The 14,688-nt window shown below is 41.8% G+C and overlaps 1 protein-coding gene across 1 annotated transcript; it reads left to right on the top strand.

Annotated features, from left to right (window-relative positions):
* The first annotated feature begins 1,441 nt into the window (after positions 1 to 1,441).
* On the top strand, positions 1,442 to 4,030 carry nog2 (noggin 2). The gene has a single exon (XM_023949163.2). It carries the CDS (start codon positions 2,669 to 2,671, stop codon positions 3,302 to 3,304), a length of 636 nt encoding a protein of 211 aa, XP_023804931.1. The 5' UTR covers positions 1,442 to 2,668; the 3' UTR covers positions 3,305 to 4,030.
* The last annotated feature ends 10,658 nt before the right edge of the window (positions 4,031 to 14,688 follow it).

The raw sequence follows: 14,688 nt of genomic DNA, 5'->3' as shown, positions 1-14,688 counted from the left end.
ATCCAACTGTTCAGTTTTGAGCCAAATACCAGCTCAGACAAGGAAAATGAAGACAAAAATAGATCTGCAACTGGATGCATGAGAATGGAGTGGAGCAGGGATCTTGTGGCCTGCCAACTGTAGTACCTACAACCCACCTACCGGCTTTTACCAACAAAAGTTTTTCATCTGCTCCTGATTCACAAGGATTTGAATAAAAAAAATACGGAAATGCAACTTTAAGATTAATTTTCTTCACAATCTGTCCTCCATCATGAGAAAAAATACTACAAGAACATGTTAAAAACACCAAAACCACATTTACTAGTTTTATCACACATAAGTTTTAAGCTTTTATTTCCTACAATTCAGGTAAGTTTGTCAGGTGAGCTGTGATCCTTCTCTACAAGGTTTGTGTGCAGGTTCATAGGGCTGTGCTATAGAAGCTATAGAAAGCTATAGAAAGCTATAGAAAGCTACAGAAAAACATTAATTCCCTGCATGCACTTAAACATGAGCTATCAGTGAGGGAGAGAGGGGGAGACCCTTGGATCAAACCCACCACATGCTGGATCAACGCCCTCTAGTGACCACCTCACAAGATAAGAACTGTTTCAGTTTATCATCAGAGCAACAGAGCAGATACAAAAAATGCACCTTTCAAGAGATAACTAGGAAAAAAGTAAGATTATTATTTAGACCAATGAAGCAAATAACAATGCTATTTTTATAAATAAACTTACTTCATTAATATAAGAAGTCTGTTTTCAAATATGACCTCAGAGGTGTAATCATAAGATACTAGTGGTAAACAAATTGTTCAAAGTATTATTTTGATCAGTAAATGTGTGCCTGGATAATTTCCAAATTCCCTTATAGAAGGGATCAAAAGTAAAAAGTTCAACAAGGCCTAATGACTGCTTAGTATGGGAAAGGTACCACTTAGTTATCCATGGCCATTTATAGCCCTTAATTATGCACCTATTTTGTGACCTCTGAGTTCAACCGGTCAATTCCTGTGTGGACCCAAATCCCGGTGAACAAAGGTGGAATGCAATGCCCCCTTTTCCCGCAGAAATGCTTTGCAACGATTCCCATTAATTTCATGGGAAAGTTCAAGCCCAGGAAAATGAGCCAGGCTTGAGCTGAATATTGACAGCGCATTGAACCTAATAGTGCATCACAGATAGTCTTGAGTAAAATTGCAGGAAAATACAGTTACCTCTTAGACTGGAGAGAGGATAGACGTGCGCTTTTACGCACAGCTCTCTGTTGATCTGGAATACGGATAAAACTCGTGCTTTAGGACCCAGTTGGTCCTTGTCATTGAGGTTGATATTTTCCACGTTGTGAGAGGGGGGAGGGGGGTAGCCCGGGGCTGTCAATCACAGTGAAAGTAGCTGGGGTGGGCAGGCCTCTCTGACACTTTGTACCATCGGAGGAGGATATTTAACTTGGGACTGAGCACCACTCGCTGCAGACACGCTCACACACAGTGTGCCTAAGCAAAGAAAGGTTCCAGCGCCAAGCCTCTTAGACTCCTGAAGTAGGAGCGACTCAGTAGGAGCTTCTGTTGCAGTTCTTAAAGGAGTAGAGGCTCCCTCAGGAATTGACCGCTTGCGGAGCTCGGGCAAAAGCGCTCCAGATGATGGACCGGCTCGACATGCAGCGACATTGAGATTTGGAGCTTTTCTGAGAGGATTCATCAATGCTGCACTAAAGCAAACTCTGAACTCTGGTCGACGCTCATTGCAGCCTGCAGTGGAAATGCACCAGCTCCGCGCGTCATTGTGAAAAACTAAACTAAAGAGAAGAAGAAAAAAAGAAAATAACAATTTTCTTGAGTTTTGCTGTTATACACGCGCACGTGGAAATAATCCACCCTAAGGGGATCCGTGTAAAATAAAAGATATGAGATTTGGAACATCTTCTGGAAAATATAAATGGGTGCACTAAGTTCTGGACATTTTTAGTTGCACGTAAACGCTGTCGGAATAACAGAAGAGACTGGCTTTTTTTCTTTCCTCAGCCAATGGACGGTGCGCCCTGGAACTTTTGTCAAGCTTGAGAGCGTCAGTTAAGAGAGACCTGGTTTATGAAAGCTGTGCGTAAAAATAACATTGGCCAAGGCAGCTCCTCATTGCTGGGCGCGTGACATTTCAAACTTGTTGAAGTCCTCTTTTGTGCACCCTTCTCTCACGGGACAAGCCGGATCTGTTTGTCTTTTCAGGAAAAAAGAAGAAGAAAAAAAGACACTTAATTCCATGCTGCTCCCGCCTGTCATCAAGTTTAGAAAGTTCGTCGCTGCTTTGAGTCCCCTGGGTAACCATGACAACCGAAAGAAATCCAAAGTGAATTTGAGGAGCGGGGTGAGGCAGGGAAGACTTTGAAAAGAGTTTTCTCTGTTTTTGGCACTTATTGCTTTCTTGTAGTTAGATCTACTTGTTGATTAGAGCTCTGTGGAAAGCGAGGGCATCTCACAGTGCGGCGAAGTTGACAAGGTAAAGGCGCCCTTAATGCTCTCTGGCATTCAAAGCCAACGTGGGCTATTAAAAGCATCGTCTCGTTGGTGACTGAACTTCTACTATTTATGAAGTTCCGGGTTACTCGTTGCAGAGAGCGCGGTAACCAGGACAAGAACTGAACTGTTTTCACGAGAGGAGAACCTGTCTACAAAGGAAGAGGAATAATGCCTCTCTCTCAAACGCTCCTCGTTTACGCACTGCTATGCGTTCACCTTGGACTTTCCCAGCACTACCTTCGCCTCCGTCCATCGCCCAGTGACCACCTCCCCGTCCCCGACTTGAGGGAGGACCCCGATCCAGAGTACGACCCCCGCGAGCAGGACTTGGCCGAGAGGACTCTCAGGAAAAAACTCGGCAGCAACTTTGACCCAAACTTTATGTCCATCAGCTCGCCCTTGCAGGTGAACCTCTCTGCTTCAGATTACCAGGTGAAGCTGCAGGGGCCCATGCCAAACGAGATTAAAAAGCTGGACCTCACAGAGACTCCTTATGGAAAGAGGGTAAAAGTGGGTAAGAAAGCCCGTAGGAAATTCCTGCAGTGGCTGTGGACGTACACGCACTGCCCCGTGGTGTACACTTGGAAGGATTTGGGAGTGAGGTTCTGGCCCCGGTACATCAAAGAGGGAAAATGCTTCTCTGAGCGCTCGTGCTCCTTCCCTGAGGGCATGTCATGCAAACCCGCCAAGTCAATCAACAAGATTTTCCTGCGGTGGTACTGCCAAGGCTTTCTAAGACAGAAATACTGTACGTGGATACAGGTGCAATACCCAATCATCTCAGAGTGCAAGTGCTCGTGCTGATTTGCTTTAAGGAAGCAGCACGTGCAGGTTGACGGAGGGGTGGACTGGAAACACGGTCTCTATTGCACTGTTAACTCTCTACAGAGGTGGGCACCATAGCAAATCTATTTTTTTATATAGCATTTTAAGTGAAATACCAACATTGTACATATTTAAGAAAAATGCAGCTATTTTTTTCTAATTGAACCAGGACCATATTTTATTCTCAACCCTGAAACGTTTTTTTTTTTTTGGACTGGGAGGGCAGGAGAACTTCATGAGGAAGGGCATCTTTTGTTTGGTTGACATGTTTTATAAGACATTGAAAATATGCTACACTTCTCCAAGAGGTGACTTTTTTTGTTTTTCAACTGACTGATATTTCACTGCAATGCTGCCTAGAGTTTTTGTATAATGGTAATAATATCAATAATAATTAAATTGTAAAAAAAAAAAAAAAAAAAAAAAAAGTTGAGGTTAAAAATATATATAAAGGCGTGGACTCAGCTTTTTGGGAATACATAGTATTGTAGAAATAAATCTGTTTTATTTATTATTGTAACGATTTGTGAGTATAGAGAGCATAAGAAAAGAGAATAGCAGACTATACCAGGATAAATGGAGGATGTCTACTTGAATATTTCTGAAAAATGACAAAAAAGAGAATGAATAAAAAAATAAAGACATATCAGTGTAAATGTTATGGTTACACGTTTTAGCAATAAAGTCTATCTTTTCAACATGCAATAGTGTCAAGCCACGTTGCTTAAAGCGAGTGCATCCAGGGGGCGTGTTTGGTGTAAATCATCTGAGCCCATTGTCTCAATCACAATGTCAAACCTTTCCATGCAAGAGGTGACTACATTTCCTTTGTTTTCTATGACATCTTTGCTGCCTTGACTCCTGCCGAACAACCTCCCAACACGCGTAAAAAGTACGTGCAGTTAGACTACCCTCTGTCTTCCATCCACAGTGCGCATATGGCTGGGTTCCTAAGTAGAGCAGAGTTATTTAACAAGCAGCAGAGGCTCGCTGACTGTGGACTGCCTGACGCTCCACGCCGTCACAGTCATTTTAGAAAGGCCTGATTTACTGCGCCGTGAAATGCGCAGCGCATACCTCGAACGCCTCCAAAGAACTGGCATTCATTTGTCTGAGCGCGCGCAGCCGAGGGAGCCCTCATCCCTACTGTCTACGCACACGCTGGTGGCAGAGATCCGACGCCTTAACATAATGCGTAAAATACGATTCATCCATTTCAAACGGTGTCAAGTGATGAGACGTGGATGGGATCGCCTGCGCTGTGGAAGTTCTACTGACGTATTTGTACAGAGGTGAACTAAGGCAGAGCGGCGCCTGTTCAAGTCTTACCGCCCCAGAGGATGAGAGGGGGATAGGAGGGGGGGCATCACAAAGAAGCCAATAAAACAATGGTCAACTGTTTTTGACGTTAGTTAATTGGAGAACTGCAACACGTGTGAGAAATGGCTAATTAAATGCGTCTGTAACGCGCAGGGAGACTCGCTGAACCAAACTGAGGAGTCATTGCACGGGGTTGTTTTTATTGTATTATTCTGTAAATAAGAACAACGACTTAAACAGAACAGTGACTAATGTCTGAGAGCTTTTCCACTGGGCGCATCTTGTGCGTTGTGGTGTTTTTTTGCGGGCGGAGTTGGACTTGACACTTGCCGCTCAGTTATTGTGACAGAAACAGAGAGGAGGATTTGGTAAGCTGAGGAAAAAGGACGGCAGCATGCCAGCTGAGGAAAAGAGAAAGAGCAGGAGGGGGCTGCTTTCTTTGCTGTCAGCTTCTTTCTTGATGATGTCTCGGGGTTTTCAGAATCTGCGTCTCTGACTCGACGGCGCCACTCAGCCGCCCCCTCTCGACTGCGCAGAATGAAGCACTTTGGGAAACAGTAACCCTTTCAGGCTCTGCCCGGAGAGTATTTTAGAAGCGTGTGAAAGGCAATACGCCGCCCTGGCTCCAGCCAGTTAGGTGAGCACCTTTCAGAATAAGAGCTCCCCAGCCAGGAAGATCACTCCTTCCCAGAGTGAGGTTCGGGAACCAGCAGGTGGTCCTTGAGCGAACTCCTGAGGCGGTCCTCCTCAGCAGAACTATGCCAAACAAACTGAAGTTTCCCATTAACACCCCACACATTCCACTCATCAAATCAACAAGTGACATACCCACATTTCAAATATCAATTTTGATGTCAAACATTTTATTGTCCCACCAGACCACATATTGACCTGAAAAGCTCACATTTATTACAAACATTTTAACTCTGCAGTTTTAGACCCTCACTGAGTTATCCAGGCTTTAGAAATAGAAGCCCTGTTAGTATAATACATTTCATTTTTTACAACATCAAGGGAACATCTTTCTTCAAATCCACCCTTAATTTCAGACAAATCTGCAACACCATAACAGTGATGAAATCCACTCTTCCATTTATACACAAATGAAAAAACTACTTCATAATGTTATGTTGATGTAAAATGACACCAAGTCAAAGCTGCAGACATGCTGATTGAAACATTTTGCTTGTGAAAATGAGGAATAAACGCCCAGTCAGTGCCATCAACATCAATATCCACTGTGTTTCTGGAGACCAGGGTGGCCTTGATTCTGTCAGGAGGCTCTGCGTCATTATCAGCTGTCACAACCTGTCTGCATGTTCATCAGCATACAAATGGCCTCACAATAATAAAGCGTGTTTGGATGCTTCATGCACATTGAATGAAAAGATAAAGTGAATGTTTGCTGACTAGCAGGAGGGTTAAATAAAGGCCTGGAGACAATTAAGATGAGGATCATGTGGGAGCGGAGGGGGGGAAAGGGATGACACGCTCTGTGGTGAGGAAAATGAGCCTGTCTCCCAATGATTGCTGAATTGGGGTTCAATGGGGAGTTGTGGGTGGTAAATGAAGAAACTTTTACAGAAAGCGCAGAGACAAGCTTGGACCTAAATGTCAAAGAGAGCAAGCAGAGAAGGATGATCTCACATGCAGGTACAGACAGTGCTTTTATTGGGCAAACACGTGAAGATGGCTGAAGACACAAACCCCATGCAGGAGAAGCCAGCAAATCAGCACCAGTGAGGTTATTGACGATGACAGGGTATCATTAGAGGGCACACACAAGCAGAAAGACTACAGATGATACCCATTCATTCCATTACATCAATTCCAGCTGTGGTTTGTAGTCCTGTATATGTGTGTGAAAGCATGTTTGCGTATCATTTGCTAATTTTGGAGAAAGGCACATTGCATATTTGTGTTAGACAGACAGGCAAGCCGTTTTGCTTAAGGTGCTGTCCTGGTTCAGAATCAGAGTGAGCTGCTTATCTTCTCTTGGCCACGGGTCAATAAAAGAGCTCACAAAGTGATCCTGGAGTCAGCAGCAGCCACAGAATTCATTAGATTCCACCACATCAACACATTGACTGTCTTTGCTGACTAACAACAGGTGACTGTGGTCAAATTACAGGTGATTGTAATCAAAACTCTAGTTACTGCCAACAAGTCCTGTCTGTACTAATTAAGTGGACAGGTAGATAATCTTTCCAATGACGCAAATCATTCATCAGTCATAACGGGTAGAATTGATCCTGATAGTTATGTCTTAGCTGGGATTTGAGAAGAAAATCTCCAATATTTCGTGGTATTTTACTGTAGCTGCTCTGTGTGATTGGAGTTCCAGTTTAAGAGCAGTTAGAACCACAGGCCAAGCTTTTGGATGTGCTGTGTACTCTTCGGCTGCTACCATTTAATGGGACACATACTGTTAGAGTCACATTTCTAGAGTCATGCTTGTTGATATCTCAGTCCAACTCTTGTTAGATGTAACAGATATTGGATGCCCAAAGTTAGGCCTAAAAATAGAGTTGTGGGCAACGTGGCGCACTCATGGCTGAGAAGAGTGCATATTCTGAGCTCTGTTTCCATGGTTACTTGAGCTTTCTCCCTATTGCCAGCACGTGTCCCAAATTCAGCAAATGCATGGTGTTTTGATTTTTTAACACATAATCATTTTCTTTATGATGGCCCTCTTGGCCAGATTTGATGACGGGGAACCTGCACTCATCACCTGCCCACACAAACAGTAAAAGCTTGGAATAAATAATTGGTTGTCATGACACATTCAGCCATATCATGATTACTTAACTTCTCAGCTTGATCTTGATTACATCCACAGTCAGTATTCCCTCAAGCAAAATCTATATATTTCCATATCAATCTCCTCCCAACACACAGATTGCTGCTGTGCTCCCAGTGTGCACACATAAACAGTGTAGCACACACACCTCCCCCTCAGTCTGTCCAGTTGCTGTCTCCCCGTACCCCGCTGTGTGCCTAGATGGCATGCTGAGAATGTTTACTTTCACCACAGTGTGTATTTACAGAGTCTAATAGTTTTTTAGGCCGCAATGGCGCCTCACTTTGTAACATGTGTACAGTCTACCTACTCCTTCAAATTCCACTCACCCACCCAGGCACATACACACACACACACACACACACACACACACACAAGCACACGCACACACAAAAACAAAACATACATCATCTCCACTAAACAACAAATCAAACTTCTGGTATTTGGGGTTTGGCATGAGGGTGAGCTCAAATGCAGCCAGGTGACCCAGAGATGCAGGACCTCTGAATGAATGAAAGAAGATGGAGCTAAGTACACAATAACCATGTGTGAGTCTATTTGTTATGAGATAGAGAATGAACTTGTGGAGTCCTGGCAATAAATAGACCCACAGTGTCTTCAGGTAATAAAGTTGAACTAAAAAGCATTCCGAGACAGGTGAGAAAGACTCAAGGTGAGAGGGATGCAGCAGTGTACCTTAAACTAGCAGGTGAACATAGTAAAACCTGAATCTAAGGGAAACTTGCATATTTTAAATTTTATTCCTTATGCTACATTCACTCTGGGCGTTTGGGATATCATATGGTGTATCATATGCCTGGGAATAATAACAAGCATTTTGAGATTCATCTTCTTTTTCTACTGTTTACTAGCTTATGTCCGGAACCTACAATTGGAAGAGGCTTGGTGCTAAATGTCAAAGTGGTGCAAATCTTGTGAATGTTGCTCCAGGCTTTTGCTTTCACAGCTCTATTTCGACTTGGTGTCATATAATTCCGCCCGGTGACAAACTATTTCTCCTCTATGATCAATTCTTAAATAATTGGCTCTTCTGTGAAATAAAAAGAACACCATGTTAACGTCACTACCAAATAAAAAAGTTCACCCTGGTTTAACTTTCAATTCAATTCAATTCAATTTTATTTGTACAGCCCAAAATCACAACAACAGTCGTCTCGATGGGCTTCGAAGTAAAACATTAACTTAAAAGGATCACGAATACAAAGAGTTCAATAGGAAAATACTAAAATGAACTAACAAACTGACTATGCTATACTGGCATCCCTGCCCTTAGACCCCCCTTCGTGGTAAGGAAAAACTCCCAAAAAAAAACGGATTCCGGAAAAAACGAAGAAACCTCAGGGGTGCCCACATGAAGGAGGGATCCTCCCCCAGGACGGACAGGCGATTAGAGAAGAATTAACTCATCTAAATCTACAACTTCATATATAAAAGTCCAGCAGACGAGCTTCATCCAGCCGTGGCTGTGGGGACAGTCAAAGGCGCGAGTCAAGCCGGAGACAGGAACCACAGCCAGGTGTAGGAGCAGGAGCAACACGTGTTCCATGGTTTTGTACATAGACTCCAAAAATGGTCATGGGAACTTGCATGGCTAGAAGGACTTTTGAATGTGCAGATATGTGCGTTTACATAGACTTTTCAGTGGAAGTGATTGCTTGAACACATTTTGCAGAGAGCAGTGTGAATGTAGCTTAACTGCTTGAACATAACTCTGTCCATCCTTCCCTTTCTTGTTGATTCAAGAGTTAGATTCATTCATACATACTGGAGTGGCACATAGTCAAAGCAGGTAACCTCTGACCGCAGGTTCAACTCCTGCTCTGCCTGCCTAAGTGTCAAAGTGCTTTGGTGCAAGACACTGAAGACCATATTGCTATCAGTGGCTTGATTGAAGCCTTGCATGGCACCACTAATGCTACTAGTGCATGAATGTGTGCATGAGTATGAAAAGCGATATACAAGCACATGCCTCTTATTCTAACCAGGTCAAAAAGCCCATCATGGGATCATCCAATTATTTTATTTAGAAACAACTTTGATGAGCATGATTTTAATTTTATATTCGTTTTTTAGCCAAATTATTTCAAAACAGTCAGGTTTTAATCCCAAACTTTTTAGAAATTAGGTTTCTGTCTAAGTCCTCTTTTATGATCATAAAAAAGTACAATTTAACACAATGAACTGCATTCATTCATTCATCTTCTAAGCAGTTTTGTCCCTTTTCAGGGCTGCTGGTGCCTATCCCGGCCACTTGTGGGCAAAGGCAGGGGACATCCTGTACAGGTCGCCAGTCTGCCACAAAGCCACAATCACACACCCATGCACACTCAGATTCACACCTAGGAACAATTTAGAGTAACCTATTAACCTATGAAGCATGTCTTTGGACGTTGGGAGGAAGCCAGAGTCCCCAGGGGGAAAACCCACACATGCACGTTGAGAACATGAAAACGCCACACAGAAAGGTCCCCCATTGGTGTTCTGTTTCAGGTTTCAGGTCCCCCAGCCGGGACCTCAACTGGGAGCCTTCTTGCTGTGAGGCAAGAACGCCAACCACTGCGCCACTGTGCAGCCAATGAACTCTAATTTTCCAAAATCAACATAAAAAATATGTTTAGTGATCTAAATATAATGCAATTTATTATAGCAAATGTCTAATCAAGAATAAAAACTCATAGGTCACTTATTTTTAGGGCTTCCTAAGCTTTTTTGGCAAAGAGCATGATAAATATCACAATGAATCTGCCACTAAAGTACCGGTAAATTACAATGTTGGTAAAGATTTAAGATTAATATTTTTAACCAGGAAAAGTAACCTCATCAACCAGACTACCTTTTACTTTAAATTCAGTGTTTCATTGTTTTTTCTCTCTCTCTACAGTCAACTACTCTATTTAAGGCTCCTTCTATTTCTATTTTTTCTGCTGAACAAATACAGTTGTCCAAAACATTTTTTCATGCAACTTTAATTTGAAATTGTTCATTTGTTTGAATCTCCATTCTTTGATAAAGTTCGATCAAGTTCTTTGATAACAACTACTAAAAAGTAAGAATTCCCACAGACATTGAGGTGGAGGCATTCAGGCTTTTTGTCATTTCTTTTCTCTAAAAGAGCAGAACCAAACAGGTGAACATAATTGGCAGCATTTCCCTGCTGGGATGCAATTTTCAACTTTGGCTGTAGAACCTGACGTCCTGACGCCTGCCTGTCTGTCGCATTCAGCTGAGGTAGTCTATTCAGAGTTAGGGACCAAGGGACACAGAACCTTTGGTTTGAGGATGTGTGTGTTTGTGCTCATGTGTAGTGTGTTAGGGGGAGGGAGGGAGCAGCGTAAGCAGCAAAGAATGCCTGGTGATGGGTTACCAAAAACAGAGCACCAGTGACAATAAGACCCAGGACATTCCTGACATAACCCCACCACACTGGGGAAGAAGTGGAAGGGGGGATTTATTGGTGTCAACGGCCCCTTGCCCCAAGAGGAGAGAAGGGTGCCTGTTTTGTCCCCTCTGGCATTGGAGATGGACTGCAGCGAGACACCTTGCACAGAGAGGATGTCTCTAAAGACATAATCACCCCTTTGAAAACAGAACCACCAATTAGGGAATGGACATATGTGGCTTTAATGGTTTAGACTCAAAGGGAGCAGGGTTTTGTGTTGTTGCGTGTCTGCCAGCATGCACCTTTCAATGGGATCTGAATGTAAAAACAGGCAAACAGGATACTTTTTAGCTTGTGTTGCACCATGTGTGACCTTGTGGAAAGATTAGAAATAAACGTGTGCAAATCAGATAGTTTATGGTATATTTAACATGTAGTAATATGGTAGTTTTAACCAAGTTTTCAGAATGTTTGCAGAGCTTTTACACAAGTCACTTCAGCATACTTGAGTGCATTCTTTTATAAGGCATTCATTTTTTTTTTAAGAAAAGACCTGAGACACAACACTCATTGTGCTTGATTATTACATAGCTGCTGAAAAGAAGCATAGATTTACTATTCAGTGGCTTAGTTTTGAATTGCTTTGTAATTAATGACCCACCCTGAGCCTCCGTGCAGCCTATGCCAACCATATTGAAGGTAAATACTAGTTTTGGAGGAGGAAATGACTATGGAAAGTTGACCACTGAGCCTGACAAAGAATACTTTTTCTCCAAAGATACTTGAGACTTAAGCCTCACAGAAAACATCAACACCACATTGATCCAAGACTATTTTTAAGTAATGTTGATATAGAAAATATTAATATACCTCCCTGACACTGTTGACGAATGCCTGGGAATTATAACTTTTGTGCACTCATACACACATTCAGAGACACTTAAAAATAGTCAGTGAGGGAAAAAAAAGACTTGACAATCACTGCTTCTGCAAGTTGTCCTACTTGAAAAGATGACAGAGGTCTGCAATGTTCATCATAAGTACCTTCAATTGTGAGAGACTGAATGTAAACAAAATAATCAGGGAAATCACATTTGATTACATTTAAAGAATTTGTTTGTATAACAGAGCAGAAAATAAGTATTTGGTCAAAACAAAAGTTCATCTCAATAGTTTGCAATTTAAACCTTGTTGGCAATAACAGAGGTCAAACATTTCCTGTAGATCTTCGCCAGGTTTGGACATACTAGCTGCTATTTCGGTTCATAGCTCCATGCAGACCTTCTCAAGGGCTGATTTTCTACACCCTCCACAGACTCTCTGTTGGACTGAGGTCCAGAGTCTGGCTAGACGATTCAATGACCTTAAAATTCTTTTTATGTAGCAACTTCGTCATTGTTTAAGTGATGTGTTTGGGTTCAATGTCATTCTGGAGGAGCCAGCCATGTTTCATCCTGGATCCTCTCACTGATAGGACACCACTCATCCTTTCTTTAATGCAGATCAGTTGTTTTCATCCCTTTACAGAAAAGCGGCCCTAAAACATGCTCACAGCTTCCTTACCAGTCCAAACATGGCAAGTGGCATTTATACCAAAGAGTTTCATTATGGTTTTATCTGACCACATGACCTTCCCCCAATCCTCCTCTGGATCACCCAGATGGTCTCATGGAAACTTTAGACGGGCCTGGCCATGTGTTGGTTTAACTAGAAGGACCTTTAAAGCACTGAAAGAGTTGAATACATGACAACATTGAGTGTTACTGATGGTAACCTTTGTTACTGTGGTCCCAGGGCTCTTCAGGTCATTGACCAGTCCCCCTGTGGAGTTCTGGGCTGTTGTCTCACTGTTCAAGACCATTTGTACCCACCAGGTGAGATCTTACATGGAGTCACAGGTTTAGAAAAATTGTTAGTTGTCTTGTACTTAATACATTGTCTAAATAATGATCCAACAGTTGATCTTTTCTTACCAACCTGCTTTCTTGTTGCAGATTGGTTCATTCCAGTCTTATCCAGATTTATAATATTGCTCTTGGTGTCTTTTGACAGTTCTTTGGTCTTGTTCATGGTAGAGAATTTGCAGTCTGACTGTATAAGGGTGTGGACAAATGCTTTTGAAACAACTGGGGGTGAGAAAAGCATCTTAAAGAAGAAACAGTTTTATGAGGGCAAGAATTCTGGCTTGTTGATGGGAGCTAAATACTTCTCTTTACTGCACCATCACACAAGAAAAGTCTTTAAAATTATGCATTGTAATTTTCTGGAATGTTTTTACATTCTGTCGCTCACAGATTAAGTGCACCTATGATGGACATTACCAACTTCTCTCATCATTTCAAGTGGGACAACTTGCAGAATCAGTGACTGACAAATCTATTTTTCCCCACTACAGTAGCTTCAAATAACACACCTAAAAATTCCTAAGCACAAACGGGGAGGCCCTGAATAATATGACGGAGTCTGTTCAACCTAGGAACTTTAAGAAAACCAGTTCTCTGCGGAACAGCTTTCTGTACATGCCTGGCTTCATTTTTTTAGACTCCTGAACAGTTCACTTACAGGTTTTTACCTACCCTGACCTGCTTACAAAATTAAAAGCAAGTGCAGGATTAAACCAAAAAAGACTAACACTGTCATCTAGTGGTGAAAATCTTGGTATTTCTTTTAGTAAAGTGCATGTATTTCATACTTTCAAAATGAATGATGTAAGGAAGATGGAAATTTATGGGAAACTGAACATTTTAGTTTTATTGGAAAATTCTGTTTTTGTCTTTACCTGTTGTGTGCGGTCTTCTCTTGGTTATTTTAGTTACATTTCGTTTTCCTCGTGTTCCGAGTCAATTATTTGCCTCATGTATTGATTACTCTCATTTACCTTAACATCTCAAGATCCTTGTCTTTAATTTTTCTTGCACGTATGTCCAGTCTGACTCCTCATTGGATAATTTATCAAAACAAAATAAATACAAATTTAATTTGTCTTCATCAAAAGAAGCTGGAATATGCTGCAGCAACTCTTGTGACAATTCAATACTAGGTGAGTATAAACAAAAGATATAAAAAAATCAGAACAGAAAACTATTGTACATTAATAGAGATAGGCCTTTTATCTCATGATTCCAGTTGCCACTGGCCACCATGTGAGCTATCACTGGTAAAAAAAGTTTTGTAACTGACAATTGGATACATATTCTTCTGGACACATCATTTGACTATCAGCCTTTATCCTGACATAAGAAAAACCCATTGACTTTGAAGGAAATAAATGCAAGTATGTGTTCCTTGATACTCTGAAGTTTAATTTTTATATTAAAGCACAATAAAAAACACATTTTAAAGTATGTTCCATAAAAAAAATCCCACAAACTGTATTGCTGCCTTTTTCCAGTTTCACCATAAAAGTGACTTAGCTAAAAACAAATAGCTCCTACTTTGACGTGCTATTATTCCTGCAAGTCATTTCAGATTCCTCGGTCCATCATTATCTGTGAGCTTCAGTTAAACCTCCACCATCCTCTAGCTTTGGCTCCCAGCATTGCATCTAATTCAAAAACTGGTCTGTTGCCTTGGGTGGCACTGTTGTGGTTCTACAATTTATTAGCCAATCAGCAAGATAGTGCTAGATTCTGCTGCTCATGAATATCAGAGGGGTATGAGAACCAGTTCTGACTCTCACAGTCTCTCTGCATCTTCAGAACACACATAGAGTTCAAATGGGAACTCCCAAGCGCTTCCAGCTGGCAACACTTTGGGATAATGATTCTGGATTCCACACAAATGAAGGGTCTAAATACCACCAGAGAGGTACCTGAACCCCCTTCTTAATGCACATACATGCAT

The sequence above is a fragment of the Oryzias latipes genome, chromosome 19 (genome assembly GCF_053564925.1).
Source record: "Oryzias latipes strain Hd-rR chromosome 19, Olatipes_Hd-rR_3.1".
NCBI classification, from domain to species: domain Eukaryota; kingdom Metazoa; phylum Chordata; class Actinopteri; order Beloniformes; family Adrianichthyidae; genus Oryzias; species Oryzias latipes.
Note: the sequence above shows the minus strand (reverse complement) of the source record. Positions and strands in the feature narration are given on the sequence as shown.

Excerpts from the sequence above, each read along its gene's own strand:
- nog2 (XM_023949163.2), top strand. The coding sequence starts at position 2,669 with ATGCCTCTCTCTCAAACGCTCCTCGTTTACGCACTGCTATGCGTTCAC.